Source organism: Rhinolophus hipposideros, assembly GCF_964194185.1.
Source record: "Rhinolophus hipposideros genome assembly, chromosome: 7".
In the NCBI taxonomy this organism is placed as follows: domain Eukaryota; kingdom Metazoa; phylum Chordata; class Mammalia; order Chiroptera; family Rhinolophidae; genus Rhinolophus; species Rhinolophus hipposideros.
In genome coordinates, this window is record NC_138053.1 from 32,317,440 (window position 1) to 32,341,872 (window position 24,433).

Here is a 24,433-nt window from a genome sequence, read left to right on the forward strand (position 1 = left end):
TGCTAGCAGAAGACATAAAACTCCTTGGTCAGCGATGAAGGAAAGTTTTTGACTCACATCAATAGCAGTAACTAGAATCTCTCTCTCTCTCTCTCTCTCTCTCTCTCTCTCTCTCTCTCTCTCTCTCTCTCTGAATTTTCTGAGCCCCAATTTCCACAGGTTGATGTGAAGGAGAGTCAGTGACATCTGTACACACAATGGGTTGCATTACAGGAGTGGCTTACATTATATTCCCTGAGCTTAGGGAACCCAAATCTTTTATAATAGATAATAATCATCACAATGATTCAGAGGGACATGTGGTAGTATTCTTTGATTCAGAGGGAGATGTTATTTTTATTTTTATACTCTACAGCAAGCATGTCTTCTCTTAGTTCTAGAGGGGACAATATCTCTGTCTTCCAAAACTGTAAGCAAACCTGCCATTGCTCTCAAGGGGGACACTATCTCTATTATCCAAGGCTGTTCGCTGCACAAAGAGCTTTGAAAAGATACAACAAAGAGTAGTCAGTGCTTCTGCTGGCAAGATATATAGCATCATAGGATAATGGAGAATCGTTGCCCATTAATGTCATAGTAAACTAAATATAAAGATTGTTATATTTCTTACAAGAGGAACTCCTTAAATATGAGGACATGAAAAGGTTGAAAGTAAAAAGACCAAAAAAGTTGTACAATATAAATACTAACCAAAACAAAAGGTGGTTAAATATAGTATTCTTCAAAGCAAGAGGTATTATGTAGCATCAAGAGAGATCATAATGTCAGAAGAGTTGACCAATAAGGTAGGTAATACGGTTATACATGTGTATGCTCTCAACAACATAGCTTTAAAAAATATATAACAAAAAATTGAGTTAATTAGATATTGCTGATAATAGGCCAATTAGATATCCTTATGAAAAAAGATAAATCTTAACCTCTACCTCACTACATGCACAAATACACATTCTAGATGGATTGTAGATCTAAATGTAAATGGTGAAACAATAAAGCTTTTCAGAATAAGGAACAGGAAAAGATCTTCATGGCCTTAGAGAAGATAAAAATTTCTAAAATAGGAGATAAACCACATAAGTATAAAGAAAAAAAAATGCCAAAATGCAATACTATTACCCATTCACCAAAATAGCTAAAATGAAAAAGAGAGATAGATGTTGGCATGGGTGTGGAGCAATTGGCATTTCATCTACTACGGGTGACAGTGTAAATTGGTTTACCATTTTATAATTCTGTTAGGCAGTACCATAAAAATCTGAACATATACATATCCCCTGACCTAGGAATTCCAATCCTAGTCGTATACCCAACATAAGTTCCTCTCTTAATAATATGCCCAACAGAAATGCAGATGTTTACAAAAGGACATGTACGTGGATTTTTAAATTGGCAGCACAATTCACAACATCACAATGAACAAATAAGATGTGGTGCATGCATGTACATTGTTATTCAGCAGTGAGAAGACATGATGCATTGTTATATACAAAAACATGGGTGAAGTTTTCAAATATTATGCCGATGGTGGTGATTATAATAGGTATGTTCACTTTGAAAATTCATCATGTACAATTGTGATTTGTGTACTTTCCTGTACACCAATAAAATCTTTGCATAAAAAGTTGATTGGAAGTTCTGTGCATTGCAGTTGCATTTTCAACTGTTTTGTTTCCTTTTAGGATGGTCTTTCAAAAACCGAGCTACTTAACTGTTGAATTGCCAGTGTCCTGTATTTTCTTATCGCCTAGAGCAATAAGCCTGACAGTCAATATTTTCTTACCTTAGCTGGGTTCACAGTTTTCTGCTTACAGATGTGCTTGGTTTTCCAAATCTACAGTTGTCAAGTTCAAACTGAATAAATCTAGGTTTTTTTTCTTGGTCGTCATTTGACAAATAGGTGGGAAGAGGAATTTTGAGGATCAAACATAATATATGAATAACACAATACTTTCTTCCAACTTATTAATTTAGCTTTCAATGTCTGTCATCTGGGATTTTAATTTTTTGTTTAAATTTATATTTTTAAATATCTAGGTTTCTTAATTGTTCCTTTTTTTATCCATGTGCTCTTATTTTTCATTCTTTTCTCTTTTTATTTTGTTTTTTATTTTTGTGGAAATGACACTGTCATTAATCTTTTGAGCATTCTAAAATTAGTTACAAGTCTTTGCCAGACAATTTTATGATACAAATTTAATCTGGTGGTAATGGGATTTTTTTGTTTGTTTTTACCTTATATTTCTCTTTGTTTGTTTTTACCTTATATTTGTTTTTACCTACATTTGCTATTTTCCTATTTAAATCTACCATTTCAATATGTGTGGTACAGAAGGAATTACATCAATGTATGAATTTACTGTGCTATCTTCATCTGATTATTTTCTAGCTATATTTCTTCTCCTCCTTTTCTGCCTTCTTGTGCTTACCTCTCTCTAATCCCTTCTGCTTCATTGAAAAGAAAACTGTATCTCACAATGGGTATTCTGGAGTCCCACTTTGTTGAGATTGTTGATATTGCATATGCATTCACAGATGCAATGGGTGGCTTGGTTTAATCTTGTTAATGAATCTCTGTGAGCTCTTGTCACCATGGGCATGCCTCTTGCCATAAACCATAGATCCAGGCAGCTATCCAGTAATAGCTCTCAATAAGACAGCTGTCATCTTCTATTTTGTATGTATTACATTTGGGGTTCATCTTAGATGCTATTACTACATAGGAGCAAAACTTCACCGGCACTGTCCTCGAGCCCATTAGGCTATAGCTTCAGCTTCACTCACACATTTGTATTTCTGTTAAGGCTTAGGTTTGTTGAGATGTTTATCATACCTCTACGTTTTCTCTCTGTTATTTTTTATTATAATTATTTTTTATTTAAATCTGTGTTTGCTACATGTTTAGAGCAAAGGGGATTGCATCAATGTAAGAATTTTCTGTACTATCTTTAGCTGATTATTTTTTTAACTATGTTTTCTCTTCCTTCTTTTTTCTTTAGGACTTCTTTTAATTCCAGGAGGTGCACTTGGCCAGCTTCTGGGAGGCATCATTGTTTCCAAGTTACATATGTATTGTAAGGGCCTTATGACATTTATAATAGTTACATCTGCTATATCGCTTGTACTGATTATGTTTATAATTTTTTTACACTGTAATCCAACACCGGTTGCTGGAATCAATGAAGATTACGGCGGGTAAATATATAGTTTTCTATACTACATATTTTACATCTAAACCCAACAATGCATTTCTCAGTCAATTCGTAATTATTTACCCAGTAATTCTTATATATGTTTATCATCCTTGGAATTATTGAACATGTAAAAGAAATATAAAGCATAGTTTCAGCTTTCATATTAAGGTCAGAATTATAATAATGATGGCTTATGATATGAGTGCTTATTCATTCATAAAGTACTAAAGAAAAAGCACATTAAGATGATTCAGGACCTAGAAGTAAAATTCTGTATTAAAGTGTCTAGCACCGTGGAGACAGTGCAGTCTGTACAAACCAGTCTTCCTTTCCTTTCCTGAATTGGTATGTCTGCTTTCTTGTAGACATCAAAGAATAGAACTGAAGTACATCTGAAAGTATGCATGAGTAATGTCTCCTGTAAGCTAAACATGCAAAAATTCAAAGAACGGGGTAGAGATTAATGTTAAATGCAGGGAAACAAAACTGGAATTGAAAACCAAAGGACTGAGCAAGTAAAACAAGTAAAGAAAATAAGATTTCCACTGGTAGCTACAATGGAGTAATGTATGGCAGACCAATGCTCCCATCAAGAGTAACTAGAAAACTTGAATAAAGTTTTAAAAGATTCTTAAAGGCATCAGAGGGTTCCTTACACAATTAGGAATTTAAAAGCCACAGTCCTGGGCAAGGCAAACCTTTGAGAGGAGAAGCAACCATCTGCAGTTCTTTTTTTCTCCCAAGGATATTTGCTAACTCTGGACATTGGCAAGAAAATGAGAATTGGGCAAAGGGTCTAGGCAAAAAGCATCTAATAAGATGACAAGAAACCACCACAAATTTTTGAAAGACCTATGAGTCTAAAGAGACAAAAATAGAGCATGGGTCAGGGCAGGGTCTCAGAGAGAAGAGAGGTAGACAGATAATTCACATTGCTGGGTTTTCACTCAATACATTTGCTGAATTAGGAAATCAAACAGAAATCTTGTAAAAAGCAGAAAAAATTTTCAGCAGTATCGTGATGCTCTTTACACAAGGGATTAATGTGCCAGTGGCTTTAGAATGTGCTGGGGAAGGGAAGTGTGGTGAACACGCATCCTCCAAGTATCTGTAAGGCTAAGACCTAGAAGAAAGGGACTTTTTAAAGTACTATAGTCTAGCTGGGAGTTAATTTGGTCTGTAACTGTATTATGTCATCCAGCACTCTACCCAGCAGCAGAAAAAGAGACCCAGCACTCTGAATGAAAGATGATATACAAAACTGTAAAGTGTCTTAGGCAAAGGTCTTGTATTAAAAAAAAAAAAAAAATTATCAGGCAGGCCAGTGACCTGGCCAAAAACTTTGAGACACAACAGGTGACAGAATAGATGCACAGGAAAGCCAAATATTGAACAACATGGGTTTGAACTACATGGTTCTTTTTTTTCAATAAATATACAGTCAGCCCTCCATATTCCCAGGTTTCACATCTGCTGATCAACCACAGATGAAAAATAGTAGTGTTCAGTGAAGAGTAAAAGTAGTATTTTTCATCTATGGTTGGGAATCTATATGTGCATAGGGCCAAGTTAAATTATAACTTGGATTTTTCGACTGTGTGGGGCTTGATGCCCTAACCACCTCCCCCACGCCCAACCCCTGTGTGTGTGTTTGTGTGTGTGTTTGTGTGTGTTAGGTATTTATGTAGTTTAGATTTATCTATAGTTTAGGTATATCTATGTATCTATCTAATTATATATCCATTTACCTATACTGCTGCCTATTTTTTATGGTCTGCAAGCTAAGAATGGTTTTTATATTAGTAAGGGTGTGAAAAACAATAAAGAATAAAACTTCTAGTTTGTACTCAGTATGTAAAGAGCTTATAAGTCATTACAAGAAAAGAGTTGAACAAATTAAAAATTAATTCTTAGATTCATCAGACTTGAGATCACAGGGCAAACTGCTGTCCCCCAAAAAACTGGAGAGATAGGTAAACAGAGAGAATTGCAGTTTACTGGGAGCAGAAGCCATCAGAGCTGAACATTAAACAGTAATTGACTATTTATGGATGTGGAGCCTAGACTAATTTGATAGTTAAGAACTCCTGAGGGCCCAGTCTTAGAGGGATACCCCACTTTAGGAGTTCTTACATCCAGGTGCCCCCACCAGGTTCTGACATTGAAGTTGGGAGAATAATCTTCTTGTGTTTTGGGCAGGGGGAGAAGGAGAGTAACCATTTTGAAATATTCCCTAGAGAAGTCCACCATCTAACAAAAGCCTACCTTCTAGGGAAACTATAGGAGTTTCCCCTACCAAACTTTAGAAGGGAAGACAATTAGACAAGTCATTCCTTCTCCAACTTTCCTGTCTCACATAGGGAAAGAAAAATAATAATAATAAAAAAAACTAAATAAAACGTATGAAGGTCACGGCCTAGGGACTCAGGCCCACTAAAAAAACCTTGTAATGGCTAAGATTTAATCATAAGATTATAGAATGCTTCCTCTCTACAATATCATCACATCAACTTATGGCTAGTTTAATGACAGATAATTACAGCTGAAAGAGCTGCAAGACACACTATGTTTAATAAAGAGTTTCTAGGGAAATCCAAGGACAATAGGGAAGTCAAATTGAGGATACCACAGAAAACTGAGGCCTCTGACATCTATGGTTACAATAAATTTTAAACACAAGCTAACTCCTAGACTGCTAAACATAAAACCTCACAAGAAAGGCCTATTTATTTTAGTTCTTATTACCTGGTATATAATGTCTGGTTTTCAACAAAAACTTTACAAGGCATTCTAAGAGACAAGAAAGAATACAGACTGAAAAGACAAAGCAAGCATTAGAACCAGACTCAGATATGGCAGGGAAGAGATTTTGGAATGATCAGAATGAGAACATAAAATAATTATGATTAATATGCTAAGGGCTCTAATGGAAAAAGTGGGAAAAAATGGAAAAATATAACCTATTTGTGTGTGTATTCTAAGTTCATTTCTTATATGAAGTGCATATAGTTTGGTCTTGCTTTTTAAAAGAATGAAATTGGAGATTCTCTGCCTTTTAATTGAGATAGTACAACCATTTATACTTAATGTGAAATGTAGTCAGATATTTCAGTATCCCTCTCTTAATAATGAATAGAAATAGGCCAAAAAACGATTTGCAAAAGATTTGAATAACATTGCCAACTTGACTGACTTGACATTTGTAGAACTTTTCTTCTAACAAAACAAAATGTACATTTTTTTCAAGTACACATGAAACACCAAATTAGTTAATATTCTGTAAAACAAGTCTCAGTAAATTTAAAGGATCAAATCAAACTATGGAATTAAACTTCTGACCATGATGAAATAAAATTAGAAATAAATTAATTTAAAAAAATTCTGGGAAAGATCCAGATATTTGAAAACTTAAAAATAAGCTTCTAAATAACCTGTGGATTAAATAATTTCTTACAAAGGGAAATTGGAAGGTATTTTGCAGTGAACAAAAATGAAAACACGTAATAAAATTTGTGGAATGCTGCTAAAGCAGTACTTAGGGGAAGATGTATAGTATTAAAAGCCTGTATTGGAAAAGAAAAAAAGTCTTAAACCAGTGACATTTGCTTTTATCTTATAAAAACTGAAAACATCAAAGCAGATTGGTCCCAAAGTAAGCAGCAGAAATGAAACAATTGATATCAGAATAAAAATCAGTGAAGTAGAGATGAGAAAAACAATGGAGAAAATAAAATCACAGGTGGTATTAATATTTTGAGAAGATTAATAAAATTGCTAAACCTTTAGAGGGAGAAAATTACCAATAGCAGGGCTAGAGACCTGATGTGATGTCAGTGTAGAGTCTACCAATATTAAAGGATAATAGGATAATATTATGAACAACTTTATGCTCATAAATTTGACCACTTCCATGAAACGGATAAATCCTCCAAAAGATATAAACTCACTTAAAATAAATAGATAAGTTTATAGTAAATAAATCAAATTTGTAGTTAAAAACTTTCCCACAAACAGAACTCCAGGCCAAAATGGCTGCCCTGGGGAATTCTACCAGTTAAAGAATATCTGATTTTACAAAAATTCTTCCACAAAATCAAAAAAGAATGGATATTTTTCAACTCATTCTATGAGGTTTGCATTATGGTGCTATCAAAACAGACAAAAACATTATAAGAAAGAAAAACAAAAACAAAAACTATAGACATATGGTATTTCTCATGAGCATAGGTGCAAAAATTCTTTTAAAAATTTAGTAAATTGAATCTAATAATATATTAAAAGGAAAATAAATTATGATCAAGCAAAATTTATCACAGAGATGCAAGCCTGGTTTAATATTTGAAAATCAATCAATATAGTCTACCACATTAAAAAAGTAAAAATGAAAAAAAAAACATGTATCCTCAATAAATGCCAAAGGCACTTGATAAAGTGCAACATTTATTCCTGATAATCTAGGAAAGTAGGAATGGAAGGAAATCTATGAAAATACACAGCTAACATCATACTTAGTGATTATTATGGACTATGTATTATTATGGATTATTATTATTATTATGGAATGTGTGTGTTTCCCCTTCCCACCAAATTAATGTGTTGAAGCCTTAATCCTCAATGTAACAGTATTAGGAGGTTGGGCCTTTAGGAGATAATTAGATTTAGATGGGGTCGTATGGATGGGGTCCCTTCCATGATGGGATTAGTGTCCTCTAGAAAAAGGAGAAGGTACCAAAGCCTTCCCTCTGTTCGCCCTGTAAGGGTACGCTGAGAAGTTGAAGGTCTGCAATCCAGGAAGAGACCCTAAAACTAGACACGAAAGCTGCCTACACCTTGGACTTAGCTTCCAGAACTATGAGAAATAATGTCTGTTGTTTAAACCACCCAGTTTATTATATTTTGTTATTATAGCAGCCTCAGCAGACTAAATGATGAAATACCGAATGACCAAGACTACAATAAGAATGTATACTTTGAATACTACTAGATTTATATTGTACTGGAGGTTTTAGCCATTACTGTAAGAAAAATAAATAAAACGTGTCCAGATAAGAAAAGTAGAAGTACAACGGTGCTTATACGAAGACAATATGGTCCATGTAGAAAAATTAAATAAAGAAACAACAACCCACTATAACTAATAAAATGAGTTTAGCAAGTTTGCAGGATACAAGATCAACATATAAGATTGTGGTATTTTTATTTACTTCCTACAAATTAGCAGAAATCAATATTAAAAATAATACTGTTAACAATAGTATCAAGAAAAATAAATACTGTAGAAGAAAAGATCAATGTACAGGAATCTATGGTATATATGTACTATCTGCAAACAACTGGACATTCATATTAACCAAAAATATTATTAGCAATCATTATCAAGATAAAGAAATACTTAAGGATAAATATGATAGAAAATGTAAAAGCCCTCTACATTGATTACTACAAAACATTGTTGAGAGAAATTAAAGACCTAAGTTTTAAATGGAAAAATATTTCATGTTCATGGGTTACAAGACTCAATGTTGTTAAAATGTTAATCCTCCCGAAATTGATGTATGTATTCAGTGTAATTACAATAAAAATCCCATCAGATTTTATTTTTTACATATTGGAAAAGTAACTTTTAGATTCGTACAGATATACAAAGGATCTAGAAAAACAACAAACTGTACTGAAGATGAACAAAAGTGGAGGACTAACAGCAAAGCTACAGTAACCAAGGAAGTGGTATTAGTACCAATACAGACAGTTGGGTCAGAATAGTGGAACAGAATGGAGTCTAGAAATAGGCCTAGATAGAAGAGGATAATTGATTTCTGAAAAGGTGGGGATGTAATATAGTCATTTTAATAAATGATGCTGGAACAATTATGTATCTATATGTAAACAAATGTCTTGTACCATATAAAATAACTCAAAATGGATTGTAGCTATAAATGTGAAATGTAAAATTCCAAGAACATAAGGAAAATTTCTGTTAACTTAAGTTCAGGAAAGATTTCTTAGATCACCAAACATGTAATCCATAAAGTAATATATTGGTAAATTGGGTTTCATCAGAATAAAAAACTTCTGCTCTTTGAAAAACCCTGTTAAAGGGAATTAAAACACAGACTGTGAGAAGGTATTTGAAAATCATACATCTAACAAAGGACTTGTTTCTAGAATATATAAAGAACTCTCAATGCTTAGTAATATGAAGACAAACAATCCAGAAAAATGGGGAAAATATTTGAATATTTAACCAAATAATATATACAAATGGAAAATAAATGCATGAAAGGATGCTCAACATCATTAGTGATTAGAGAAATGCATATTAAGAACCACACTAGGAAACTACTATATCCCTGTTAGAATATCTAAAATTAAAAAGGCTGACCATACCAAATGTTGACTAGGAATGCAGAAAGCAACTGACAATCTTATACACTGCTGGTGGGAATGTAAAATAGCACAACCACTGTGGAAAACTAATAGTTTCTTAAAAAGTTAAATGAACACCTACCAAGTTATCCAAACATTCTGCTCCTTAATATTTACTTAAGAGCCTGGAAGTATATGACCATACAAAGACCACATAAAGACCAGTTGCATGAAAGGAGCCAGACAAAGAAAGTGCACAAACCGAATTATTCCATTTCACAAAATGTTATGAAATTCAAACTAATGAAGAGTGTCAGAAGTACCGTTTCCCCGAAAATAAGACCTAGCCAGACAATCAGCTCTAATGCGTCTTTTGGAACAAAAATTAATATAAGACCCGGTCTTATTTTCCTATAATATAAGACCAGGTATAATATAATATAATATAATATAATATAATATAATATAATATAATATAATGCTGGGTCTTATATTAATTTTTGCTCCAAAAGACATTAGAGCTTGTCCAGCCAGGTCTTGTTTTTGGGGAAACGTGGTAGATCAGCAGACGCCAGGGTGGAGGTACTACAAAGGGGCGTGAGGAAACTTTTGCGGGTAGTGATTATATTTGTTAACATGATTGTGGTAATGGTTGCACAAGTGTATACATACTCATACATCAAAAAATTTTAAATTGTAACTTTAAACACGTACAGTTTATTGTATATATTATACTTTAATAAAGCTGTTAAAAAGAAATTTTAATGTTTTTATGACTCATTGATATCTTGATGTGTACATTAATAAGTATAATGTAATTATGTTCAATCTCTTTTTGTACAGAACAGGGCAGTTGGGAAACCTGACGGCTCCTTGCAATTCTCACTGTAGATGCTCACCTTCATTTTATTCTGCTGTATGTGGAAGAGATGATATTGGATATTCTTCTCCTTGCTTTGCAGGCTGTACATATTCTAAAACATTCGGTGATCATAAAGTAATTATTTTTAATTATGTGTCTTCCTCTTCAGTAAGATGATATTGAATTTGTAGGTGATGTTTACATTTTACTCCTAGCTCTCTATAATAAAGTTCCCCTCCCCCTTATTTTCCTTTTTATTAATTTTTAAAACAAGAAAAGAACATTTGCTTTGTGGCCACAATACAAAAAGCTTATGGGAATTGGGAGTAGAAAAGATACTCCTACAGTAAAATATGCCTCCATGTATTACATTATCCCAATTGTATGGTTTTAAAGCAATGGGTGATTATCACCTACCTCTTGCCATAGCAATGTTAAACGAAGCAGTCAAGGAGAATATTTCGTCTTCCATTTACGTAGTTTATCATAGTTCTCTCCCACATATCAACAGCACCTAATACACCAAAATCTTGAACCATAATCTTCCCCGCTCCATTTGGTTGATCAATACTATCCTTCTGGTCACCTTTCACTTGGTTTTTCTTCTTCTGAGAAATTCAAAATATCTATTGTGTACCCTCTTGTTGTCTCTGTTTTAGCCCCACATTAACTCAGAAGTGGTAATCAGTCCTTTTATTATGTGCCAGAGATTACTATCCATACAAGGCCTGTATAAACATTGTAGACTTTCTAGAGAGGTAAGAGAGTTAGAGAAGACATATATGGCAGCAATACCAATAACTTAAAATTTAACATGTCATCCCTGTTTGTCCTTTGATATTTACATTAATCAGATATCATTTTAAAATTCCCATAGTTGCTCATCTTTTGGGCCATTACCATCAGAATTTCTTATTTCCGCAGGCCTTCTACCAACCTCCAGATAAATGTCCTTATTTTGTCATGTAGAGCAATTGATCATTTTGCTACTTGTTCGACTCCAGTTTAATTTTCTTATATCCACAGTTGCTTAAATAAGATTTTAGCTAAATAATGGACTGTAACTTCGCCTTCTCCCTTGTAAGTAGTTCTCTGACCCTTCCAGAACCTGATATCTTGTCATTCTACCATCTGTTCACCAAACCTTCTTCATATGTTCACTTTTGCCTTTAGCCAGCCTAGGTTCTATAGCCTACAACTATTTTATATACTGGATATCTTTTGTGTTACTAGACCCACTTTTCTCCTGTCTCTACCCTTCTTATTATTCTAGGAGACTGATCTATAGGATGAGAGCTCCTTTGCCTCTGGTTTTTGACTGGATTAGAATAATAAGGAGTTCTAAAGAAAATCAGAAAGATGGGGGAAACAAAGTGAAGTTGTGTTTATTTTTTTGGTTTCCTCTCTGACTCATGGACCAGCTGCCTCCCTTGCCTGAAGGTCTCAGTTTCTTTCAGGGAAATCTCCACATGAGTTTCTCCTTCTGATAACCATTCCTACCCTAAGATCCTTCAGAAAATCCTTTCAAATCTACTTTTAAAATATATGCTGAATCTTTCTATCTTCATTTCCTCTGATACTATCCTGGTCCCAATCGCCATTGTCTTGCACCTTATTTCAACAGCTTTTAAACTGTTTTCTCTGCTTTCACCCTTGCCTTCATAGTCCATAGTCTCAATATATCAGCCAACTGATATATTAAAATGTCATTTATACATATATCCTTCCAGTGGTTTCACATTACTAAGATTAAAATTGATCTTATAATTACTTATCAGTTTTTTATATAATCTACTCTTCTCTCACTACTCTGGTTTTATTTCCTCTTAGTTTCCTTCATATTCATTCTGTTCCAGCCACATTTTTCTCCTTGTTTTTCTTTGAGCTTACCAAGCAAGCTCAAGGCCCAGAGCTTTTTCAGTTTCTGTTTTTGTTTTTGTTTTCCTACCCGGAATACACTTTTTCTGGATAACCAAATGGCTTACTACCTTACCTTCTTCAAATCTCTGCTCAAATATTATGGTGTCATTGAGGTAGTCACTGATCATGCTAAGTTCACCCCTACAATCCCTGTATTTTTTCCTGGCTTTATTTTTTTTTTTATCCAAAGTATGTCACCATGTGCTTCATTATGTTTGTTTGTTTTGTTGTTTTGTTTTGTTTTTTTAGTTGTCTAATCCAAGTAAAAAGTTTTCTATATGAGGACCGGAATTTCTTTTTTCTTTCTTTCTTTTTTTTTAAATTAAAGTGCAGGGATTTCTATTGTATTGGTTAGTGTGTTTTCCCAACACCTAGAATAACGTATAGTACATGAACACTAAAAAAATGTAGTGGAATGAATAAATTGCAATTGAGATATTTCTATTTGTTATTTAGCATATCCAGTAACCACTTAGAAACTCCTGCAATCAAAATGATTTTTGGATCATCATTTTATAGCTCACTTAGATTCAAGCCATCTTTGTTTCCTCTTATTCCTTCACTAATGATCTAGTTCCATATTTCTGTTGAAATTTATTATAATTTTTTAAACTTAGAATCTTTTCAATAGATTAATAAATTGCTAACTGGTCTCTGTATCTTCAAACTCTGTTTAGTTCTTAGAAAATATCACCAATTCATCTTTCTTGAATTATCAACCCTTCAACAACCATCCCAAATTTTATTAGTTCCCATTCAGTGCTACATTGTAACTTTCATTGGCACTAGACACTTTGCCTTTGGTAAGCCCCTTCCTTCACTGAAACAAATTGATTAATTTTAAAAAATTAAGTACAACTGTATTTGTATGAAGACAAATATGATCAACCTGAGTCTTTATTATTAAGTACATTCTTTTTAAATTTAAAAAACACTAAAATTACATTTTTATGTGGCCCTGATGAATTTTGGGCTTTAGACACTGTCTACTCTGCATAATAGATAATAACCCTATATCATTACATACAAAATGAAGTCCTGTCTTTGCAGTATAGTCCCAAAATCTCCTGCAGTTGGATAACTGTCCATATTTCAAATCCCAGCAGAAGTTACATTTTATTCATTACATTTTCCTTAATTGCCATCAATTTACATAGTTCTCCAACAATTATTTGTGTAATTGAATGTAAATATTTTTGGTGGAATTTCTTGAATTAATGGATTTTTTCCTAAGTTATTAATTAACACACACACACACACAATTCTTAGTTAGGTTAAAAAACTTGTACTTATCATTAATATTTTATTTCTGAATAATGGTTGGCAGATTTAATGTAAGGGTATTTACTAATAAAACTGGCTAGTCTCCCTGTGGTTATTGATTTAATTTTTATTTTACAATAAGTTTTTGCTTTATGACTATATTTCTAGAAAATTGTTTCCAATCTTAATTTTCACAGACATACTTCAATTGTTCTTGCATTAATGAAGGATTAACAACCTCAGATGATGAAGGTGATTTTATTGATGCTAGATCTGGAACATGTGATGCAAAGTGCTATAAATTACCTTTGTTCATTGCTTTAACCTTTTCTACAATTGTATTTTCTGGTTTCTCTGATATACCAAGCATCCTGACCATCCTTCGGTATGTATATATTATTCATAATCATTGTTCATTTAATACGTAAAAAGTCAATTTTAGGAATATTTTACAATATTGTAGTAAATGATTTACTTTTTTGTTTCAAGGTAACAACTGCTAGAGAGGAAACTATTACATTTTCAAAAGTCATATGTATGTTTCTCTATTTTAACTAATTTGTATAAAGTATATAGATATCACATTTAGTTTGAATTAATTAATTAAATTTAATTTACAACTTGGTAAAATATTGAACCTATTTTCCTTTATTAGCTCTATGAATATGTAGTATTTTGAAATGTCTGTTCATATATTTTGTCTATTTTTATATTGGGTTTTCTGTCTTTTCATTATTGATTTGCAGGACTTCTTTGTACATTCTTTGTATACTCCAAGTAGGGGGTCATTTGTCATATATATTCATCACAAATATCTTTTCTAACTCAACAGCTTGCCTTTTCATTCTGACAGTGGCATCTTTTGAGTGAAATAAATTTTAATTTTAATATCCTGTTTAAGAAATCTTTGCCTAATCTAAATCATGAGGACATTTTTAATGTTATTTTAATAAAAGAACATCTAAACAGTAATTCAGCTGGAGATGACTATTTTGTATGAAGTAGGGATTCAGGTTTATCTTTCTCATATGCATATGGATGTTAATTGACTCACCACCATTTATTTACAGGCTATCCTTCCCCACAGCAATGTACCAATGGTCTCTCTATAGGTGGGTCTATTTGCACACTTTATTCAGTTCGATTGATTTATTTGTGCATCACTGCACCAATATTACAATGTCTTGATTGCCCTATATTTTTTGTGAATATTTATGTCAGGCTTTGTTGCAAGCCCATCTTTGAGATTATCTTGGCCATTCTTGGTCCTTTGTATTTCTAAGTGATTAAAATTACTTACTCAGCATAAAAAACATGCTAAGATTTTGATTGGAATGCCTTCTAAACAATTTGAGAGAATTGCTATACTTACCATACCGAGTCTCTTGATCAATCAGGGAGGTATAATATCTTCATTTATTTAAATCTTCATTTATTTCTTCCAATAATGTTTCATACCTTTTAAAAAAATGTTTTATACAACTTTATTTTTAAAAATCTTGTTAATGTACAGGCATTGGCACATTTTAAAAACCAACTACATAAACAGGCCTTTCTTAAAATCAATGGAAGTGGAATGTCAGAAGTCAACTGAATGTGAGACTTTTTCATGGTGGAGGTCATATACCTCCTTCATTAGATTCATTCTTAGGTAATTGATGTTTACTATAGCACAGTATAGTATAGTTGTTTATTGCTGGTATGAAGAAATGCAATTCATTTTGTGCTTTGACCTTGTATTTTGTGACTGTGCTCATATTAAGTTTTCATAGTTGGTAGATTACTTCAAATTCTTTGTGTACATAATTATAATCTGCAAATAACTATTTTTATTTCTTCTTTTCCAACCTTCGTACCTTTTTTTCATGCACTGATTAAAATATCCTGTATAATGCTGAATGGAAGTATGATAGTTACTGTCATTGTTTCTTATGCCACTTAAGATGAAGGCTTCTGATATTTCATTATTAGATTTGAAATTTGCTGTAAATTTCACCATTAAGTGTGGTATTTATACTATCAGAATAAGCCACTTTGCTTCCATATCTAGTTCACTAAAATTGTTTTAATAATAAAATTTGAAATTTATCAAATGCATTTATTTGACATATCTATTGAGATTATTACAATAAGATATGTCTGTTTTATTCTAGGAATAAATTGGATTTGATTCATTTTGCTGATTTTTTTAGAGTTTTTTGCATCTGTATTCATGAATAAACTTGCCTTCCAATTTTCCTTTACTATTAATGTACTTCTTTGGTTTTGGCATAAGTGTAATTCTGGCCTCATAAAATGAATTAGAAAGCATTTTCTCTTTTCCTAATATTTGTCCAATTTTATCAAGGTGTGGCATTACTTTTTAAATTAAATCTTTGGAAGAAATCACTGTGATGTGAGCCTGGAAATTTCTTTGTGGGAGGTTTTACATTAAAAATTGAATGACTGTGTATGTGGGAACTAATAAATTTTTCTGCTTTTATGTATAAAATTTCGATCATTTTACTTTTGTGTTTATAAATTTTTTTATTTTACTCACATATATCTTCTGTATATTGCCTTTTCTATCCAAGTGTGCATACTGAAAGTCTTAATACATATTTTTTCTCATTCTTTAAATTCAAATATGCCTTTCAATGTGCTTTTTTTTTTATTTGAACCATGTATTATTCAGTATAGTTTAATTTGTAAGCATTTGGAAATTTATTTGTTACATTGTTGTTATTTTAGATTGAGTCCACTGTTTTCTTTTCTTCCCCATGTTTTCAGAGAACATATTTTTATGGTTTCTTTCCTTGAAAATTTATTTAGACTTACAAATGATTTAAAATTTTTTGTCTATTATTGTGGATTTGTCTATTAATTTCTATCATCTTTGCTGTATATATGTTGAATCTATATTAGTTTAAAACAACTTTAAAATTGCCACCACTTCCTGCTTTATTGACCCACCCCCCTTTATCCTTATGAAATAATCCTCTAATTAACTTTTTGTCTTAGAATTACTTTTTCTGACTTTAATATTGCTTCATCTGTTATATTTTCATAATGCATACTTTTCTACTTTTATTTTCAATTTTATTTTACTGTTTAAGGTATATCTTGTAAGCCAAGACTTTTAAAAAATTCAGTTTAACAACTTAATTTTTTAATTAGAGTATATAGACTATTAAATTTTAAATAATTGCTAATGTTTGCGTTTTCATCTATTATTTTAGTGTTTGTTTAAAAATTTTTTCTACTTGTTCTTTTAGTTCTTTCTTTACTTCTATTGAATTGAAATAGTTATCTTTAGTTTTCTTTTTTTCCGTCTTTATTTTGCTAAATATGTACTATTTTATTCTTCTTGTAGTAGTCACTTTAGACATTACATGAGTAGATTATTAGAGTCAAATGTACATTAGCACTTTTGCCACTTCGTGGACAATGTAAGAATGTAGAGTACTTTAATTCCATTAGCTAACTCTCTTCTAAACTTTTGTTATTGTTGTCATGTATTTTGGGGCTATGTAAATTTTAAATCCAAAAGGATGTAATTTTATTTATTATATATTTAATATCATAGTACCAGAATCTTTTCATTTTTTTTCTTGCATTTTCTAGGGATCATTTCTTTCCTCCAGAAAATTTTTTTACTGTGGGTCAGCTGAAAATGATTTCTTTTCATTTGTTTTTTCTTTAAAAATGTCTTTATCTACCTTTATTATAAAATTATATTTTGGCTGTTTGTGGAATTCCAAGTTTGTGGCTATTTTCTTTTAGTACTTTAAAGAAGTATTTAACTATCTTAATGATTTCTATGAGAACATTTTTATTACTGTTCCTTTGATTGTAATATTCCTTTTACTCTAGATGCTTTTAACATTTTCTCCTTGTCTTTTACTGTCAGCAATTTTACTACAATATTCCTTAATATAATTCTATTTGTCTTTATGTTGCTTGGAGTTTTAAAATTTTCTTGATGGCTTAAAAAAAAGTTTGTTGTGTTTCCTGTTATCTATTAGGATGGCAAGTATATTAGTTTATCTTAAAAAGTTATAACAGGCTTTATGGCTAAAATAACAGAAATTTATTTTCTCACAGTTCTGGAGGCTAAAACTCTGAGATAAAAGTATTGGCATGGTTGGTTGCTTCTTAGGGCTATAAGGGAAGGACCTCTCTTTGGCTTGTAGATGGCCATCTTCCCCTGAGTCTTCACATTGTCTTTGCTCTGTACATGTCTGTGTCCATATTTCCTCTCCCTATAAGGACACCAGTCATACTGGATTAGGGCCCACCCAACTGATCTCATGTTAACTTAATTACTTCTGTAAAACCATGTCTCCAGTATGGTAGCATTCTGAGGTATGGGAGAATAGGAGTTCAGCATGTAAATTTTGGAGGGGATACAATTCAGCTCATAGCAATAACAAACCACCTCAAATTTAATCACTTAACAACAATTTATCCTTATCTTGCATAGTTCTGAGAGTTAACTGGACTCAATGGGTTGGTTCTTGCTTGGGGTTTCTCATGAGCTTGTGGTTAGTTGGCACATGACTCTTGAGTCATCTGACAACATGACAGGGTTGGATTTCCAAGATGCTGACAATTTAGGCAAAATTTTCTGGAAGACAGGTTGGAGCTGTTGATTGGCCATTAGTGTCTCCTTTATGTGACTTGTACTTCTGCTAACTGGGTGCAACAATTTCAAAAGGGTGCAACCCAGCAGCTCAAGTGTTAATGTTCCAAGAGAGCCAAGCATAAGCTATAAGGCATAAGCTGTAAGGCTTCATTTGACCTAGACCAGAAGTCCAAGAATGTCACTTTTCTGCATTCTATTTGTCAAAGTCAGTATGTTTCAAGAGGAGGTTGATTAGATTCTACCTCTTGATGTCAGGAGCCACATGCATGTATGGGGCGGGGAGGGGAAGAAATCAATGACAGTCACCTTGTGTGATTATCTGCCGCCATATCTTTCATTGATTTTGTAAAATTCTTAACTATTTTTTCTGCAGATATTGTTTCTGCTCCATTTTTTCTCTACTCATAAATCTTTCATTGTGTCCATGTGTTTCTTATGCTCCTTTACTTTCTATTTTTATTTGTTTTTTTGTTCTGTGCTTCAAACTGAAGTTTTTTCACTTATTTATATTCTAATGTACTAATCGTATCTCCACCTGCTTTTCTAGTTACTTATACTTCAGTTTACTAATTCTGTCTTCGCCTATGTCTAATTAGCTATTAAATTCACCTATTGAGTTCTTAATTCTAATTGGTGTAATTGTCAGTTATATAATTTCATTACATTTTAGTAGATTCTTGTTCTCTGATAATATTCTCTAGCTTGTCGTTTGTTCTCTTGGACATTAATTCCCCAAATTTAAAATCTCTCTCAGATATCTAGTATTTGAATGTGCTATAGAACTATTTATATTGTATTTGTTTTCCTCTTGATCTTGTCTCTTATAATTCCTGTAACACTGGGGGTATAAACAAAAAATTAAAATGGTAACCTAAAAGTAACATAAAGGGGTGGGATAGAAGTAGGGGTAGATAAGGGCAGGGGTTTAAATAAGCAAGTCTTTCCAGGATGTTCTCTTTATATTAATATTTCTTTGCTTTCTAAGCATGTAACTATACTACAAATTTAACAAATAAAGTTTGATCTTTTTAAAAATACAATAAAAGTCAAAGCTAAAGACATAAATTGTGAAATAATTATCAAATAAGTGCTAATTATAGTCATGGAAGTGGAATAGGATGGAGTATTTGCAGCAGGCCTATGCTCCTACAAAGGATAACTAGAAAAGCAGGGTTAGATGATAAAAATCATATGTTTAAAGTCAAAAAGCAGCAGAGGACTATAGGCATTAAAATTCCAGAGAGAGCAGAGGCTTTTAGAGGTGGATAGGGATCTAAAGCTGTCTCTGAGGTTCTTGCCAACTCTTGATGAGGGATTAATGCTGACAATGAAGACTAGGTCCAACTTGTGGTCCTGTCAAAATGTCCACAGAGACATTTGGTCCACTCCAAAAAGTTCTTGATATTTGGTCCTGTCTAAAACTTTCACAGAGGTATTTAATTAACAGTTAATATAAATCCCACTCTTCTACAAGATTTGATCCCAGACCCATCTACCTCCCCCATATGCCATTACCAGCAAGGCTACCAAGGCAGGAAGGGCTATTATTGTCAATACAGCCACAATACAATTATTGGACCAATAAAACATGATAGTATTTTTTTATGTATTAATTCTGTAAACCAAAAGTAGAAATAAATATAATGGGCTCTTTGAACCTAGGGATGTTTTCTAAGTGTGGTCGTTTTTGACAGGACCAAGTATTAAGGGCAATTTGGTGTGGACCAAATATATTTGTGGATGTTTTGGACAGGACCCAATGTCCTGCAAAGCTAGGTCCAGGTAGAAGGGCACTACTGGGAAACAAGCAAACTGGCAAAGTTTTTGGTAATCACATGGGGCTAAGAATAACAAAATTCCTTTTCCATTGGAAACATTTTCTGAAATATGAAGGTGTGTAAGGCTTAAGTCTGTCTAAACAGAAAAGTATCGTGATTTGTCTGTATCTCTTTGTGAATGTTCTTATTAAGAAAAACTAGTTCTCCCATTCTTTCCCATCCATCTCTTATTATTTTAACATGTTTATGTCTTCTCAACTTTGATAGTCAAACAAGAAGGTAGAAGAGTACTTTAAGGAAAAAAGGGGAAAAAAAGAGGAATAAAAATGACCAGGTTCCTGCTGCCTTGATGGACATTTGAGGGTGGATAGACGGGGGGAAAAAGTACTTAAAAGTAATATTAAAACATGCTACAAAGAAAATAGAGAAAAATTCAATGAGAAAATTATAAGATGATCTAACTTAGTCTGGGTATTCAGAGAGGGTATGCCTGAAGAAATGACACTTAAACTAGGCCCTAAAGGATGGGAGATGGTTTCCCACACTGGGAGACTACAGTGGTCTCACACAGTGGCACCAACATGTGCAAAAATTCTGAAGTAGCTTTATAAGGCTATTGTATTTTAGAATGTGTTGAACAAGGGAGAAGATAAAGGCAAAAATGGTGACGTGGCATGGAGTAAGACTAATGGAATCAGTAACCCTTGTAAATTTTTTTTGGCAAACCTAGATTTTATCCTAAGAACAATGGGATGCCATTGAAGGATCCTAGTGGAGAAGTGAAATAATCAGGATTTCACCTTAAAAAAATCACTGTGTCTCTTATATGGAGAGTGGACTGAAAGAATAAGGATGGTTGTTGGGAGGTAAATTAGAAAGTTATTTCAGTTTTTTGTTTTTTTTCAGGCAAAAAATACAGGCTTGGAATGGACCAGTGGAATTAGAGATGAAGAAAATCAGAGAAAGAGATATGACAAGGAATTATTTCTAAAAAAAACAGTATTTGGTTATTGATTGTCTATGGTGAATGAGGAAAAGGATGGTAGAAAGGATGCGTGTTTCCAGGTTTTGGATTTGACAACTGCATGGATGATGGTTTCACTTCTCATGATAGGGAGTGCTAGGGGAAGAGTGGCTTTTGTGCAAGGCAGGAACTTAAGTCTATAACTGATGTCTTACATGAAAGATATACACTGAAAATATAAATGTAGAAGTTGTAAGAGAGAGTAGAGGCTGCCTTTTACATTTTGGAAGAGTATTAACCAATTTTTTGTTTACGCTATGAAATTCTGAAATCATCCTGTCATAGCCTTACTTGTTAACAGAATACAGAAAAACCTTTTTTGTTAAAACATTGTAGTTTTTCATTAAAATGTTGTTTCATTAAAATGTTTTATTCCTATCTATAATTTATTTTTGTGCTGTTCATTTAATTGATTTTGGAAAATCCTGAGAATCATTAATTTTTTCATCTTGCTTTGTATATCAGAAAGAGGGTTATAATCAAACTGAAGATATATACATACTTCTTAATGATTATACTTATGGCTTATGGTCTACTCTATAGATACTTTAGAGAGCACCAGGATCATATTACATCTAAGAAAACTACTTATGCTAAATGAAACAGAACACTCAATTATAGGTGGGCATATGACCATTTCCATTTTATACCAAAAACTTTATACGATAGTGTGGTTCTAAAAGGTGACACTTCACTTCTTTTACCTCTCTTTAATGAATCTGCTTGTAATAAAAGTGTATATTACTTTTTATTTTAAAATATCAGCATCATTTGAGAATTGGTTTTCATTTTCCTAGTAGTAAACATTTGAGGAAACAATATATATTTTTTTCCAGGTTTGTATAGGTGGAATTATCTCACTTTTTGCAAAATAGTCACAAAATACTGTATGTATGCTATATTTTAATAAATGAGTAATTTTGGGTACAAATATTGATCATACTGGTTTGTTGTTTGAGTCATAGAACAAGTAAACAAAAGTAAGCATAGTTTATTTAAAATATCCACTTAAAATGTAGTTTTTATTGTTTATTTCCTAAAATGTTGATTATTTTTTATTGTATTTTCAATTTATTTTTCAAACTAAAACATGTAATGTTATGCATTATTTATCACTTTTAAACAAATGGTTTAATCAGTAGGAAATACAGAGACCCTCATTGATTTTTATTTGGGAAAGTTATTTTTCATTTATTTTAGCTTTTGAATAGTGAGGGCAGCAGTGAGAGGCCCGTGAGGAAAAAAGATGACATCCTCAAATTAAGACAATTCAATTAAGATTCAATAAAGTGGCTATTTAAAATGCGGGCAGGGTTTAAGGAATCCCAAGGTATAGTGCAGTACCTCTGGTGTCTGACCACCCCAGGCCAAAGGAAAACGGTAGAAAGGAGTGAGACCTGTAGGGGTGACATCTTTGTCTCGGCACGCAGTCAGCCTGACGGAGCCTGGGAATGAAGACCTCGATCTCACTTTTCTTCCTCACTCCAGAGCACAACAATGGCAGAATCCAATCAGAAGCCAGAAGGCAAGAGAGCCTACTGGTGCAGTCCATTTAGGTCAACCTCCCGGGGCACAGAGCAAGGCAGAGAAGGTTAGAGAGTGGATCTCACAGGGACAAGTAGAAGAATCTGAAGCAATGGGTATGCACCACAGAATGAAAAAAGGGAAGTGAGAAAGCTAGTGCTATGATTTTTTTTTTTTTCCCAACAAAGAAAAAGAAGGTTGGGGCAGAGCGTTTTGGCCATAACTGCTTCCTCTTTGTAAAGAGCAAAACGCTTTGGAACTGGATGGAAAGGGATAGGATAAGGAGAAATGGAAGGAGTTGCAGTTCTTTAATTCAACCAGATTGAACTCTGTTAACTGGCTAAAGGTTCTTAGTCTAATTGATACACTGGGAAAAAAAATTAATCTTGAACTTGCAAAACATTCTCTATGGCTAATGATGATGTTTTGATGATGTTATTGCTGTTTACTTGCAGGATTGTATCTGACAAACAGCGTTCTCTGGCCCTGGGTATGAGCTATGTGATTTTGAGAGTATTTGGTATGGACTTTTGGCAATCTTTCATTACATTGAAATGTTCATTTTTTTGATACATGTATGTTTCTACGTGTATATTTATTGAAGTAAATAATAATGGTAAACTGAAATAAACAAGTGAATGGGGGAGCTGCTTTGCAGAATTTAGGAGACAATACTTAATGTAAAAAGACGATGCCTAATATACAGCCCATCCTAACTGTCATATAAAATATGCATTAATATTATATTCAATTAGAAGAGACAGTCTATTTGATCAGAAGCATGCTCATCAAGCTATGCAAGTGGTTTGGTAAGCTGAAATAAAATGCTTATGTAAGTATAGCAACTACATGTTGCTTGCATGTTTGGGATGTCACTGACCTAGACTAGTACTTTTAAACATTTCATTACCAAAGAAAGTGAATCTGATGTTTTAAGGATTTTTATCCAAATAAAAAATTGGTTTTGCTGAGGGTAATGCACTCTGTACTGCAGGCTTTCTTAAAATAGCAAAAGCTACCTTTCAAATCCACATTAGGACTATATTAGGACCCTTGATTCAAGAAGTTGATTCAAAATATTGGTGGGGTAAGGAAATAAGATTGGACTGGATAGAAGACTGAAAGATATATGATAAGGGGAATCAAGAATGTAGAGAATTTTAAGTGTGGCTCTGATATGGATCAGAGAAATCATTCTATAGTTAGATCAGCATGTGGGTTAAAATTAGCTTTTTTAATTGAGAAAAATTAGAGCATATTTTTATGGTGGACAATGATCCACTAGATAAGGACAGATTTGTAATGGAAGAGGGTAATAGCAAGCGCAGAGACATTTGCCTGCAAAAGGAACCCAGCAAAATGACGCATTTTTGAATGGGAGGAGGTAGATTAAGGTATTTTAGATATAGATTATCTCTAGATCTTGCAGGGTTTCACCATCAGATAATTTAGAGGATAAATATTATCTGATTTACATTTAAAAGATAATTCTGCTGTTGGAGGGAGAAATACTTATAGAAGATAATGTGGAGGAAAAGAAAATGGAGCCTTTTGCTGAAATATGTCATAATTACATTAAATTGGATTCTGGGAATTGTAGGAGAGAAATCAGCATATCCAAGATATATTTGGAGTTGCGGTTACAAAAGATTATCATGAATTGGGAAAATATGGTGGGAAATAGAAAAAATGAGTAGTAGGCCTAATATTTTCACCTCGAACAATTATAAGCAGCATGCCAGCACTCACTGAGATAGGGATTTCTGGTGTTGGATAGTGGTCTTTGGCAGGAATCAAGAGTTGTGAGGCTGTCACCAAATGAACTTTAATTAAAAAAAACAAAAAAAAAACGAGTTGTGAACCACGAGGGCTCTGATAATT

General features: G+C 32.9%; 2 protein-coding genes across 2 annotated transcripts in view; one reads left to right on the forward strand and one right to left on the reverse strand.

The window, feature by feature from the left end:
- Window positions 1–14,884, forward strand: part of LOC308499734 (solute carrier organic anion transporter family member 6A1-like) — a gene marked incomplete at both ends in the record, with an annotated part of 32,396 nt that extends 17,512 nt beyond the window's left edge. The window contains 4 exons of the mRNA XM_081053568.1: window positions 2,997–3,192; window positions 10,401–10,554; window positions 13,800–13,987; window positions 14,824–14,884. Coding sequence (XP_080909694.1) covers window positions 2,997–3,192; window positions 10,401–10,554; window positions 13,800–13,987; window positions 14,824–14,884 — 599 coding nt within the window. The remainder of the gene's footprint in view (window positions 1–2,996; window positions 3,193–10,400; window positions 10,555–13,799; window positions 13,988–14,823) is intronic.
- LOC308499735 (uncharacterized protein) overlaps window positions 1–24,433 on the reverse strand; it is a gene marked incomplete at its 5' end in the record, with an annotated part of 59,815 nt that overhangs the window by 12,963 nt on the left and 22,419 nt on the right. Inside the window, one exon of the mRNA XM_081053569.1 lies at window positions 14,975–15,060. Coding sequence (XP_080909695.1) covers window positions 15,055–15,060 — 6 coding nt within the window. The 3' untranslated portion in view covers window positions 14,975–15,054. The remainder of the gene's footprint in view (window positions 1–14,974; window positions 15,061–24,433) is intronic.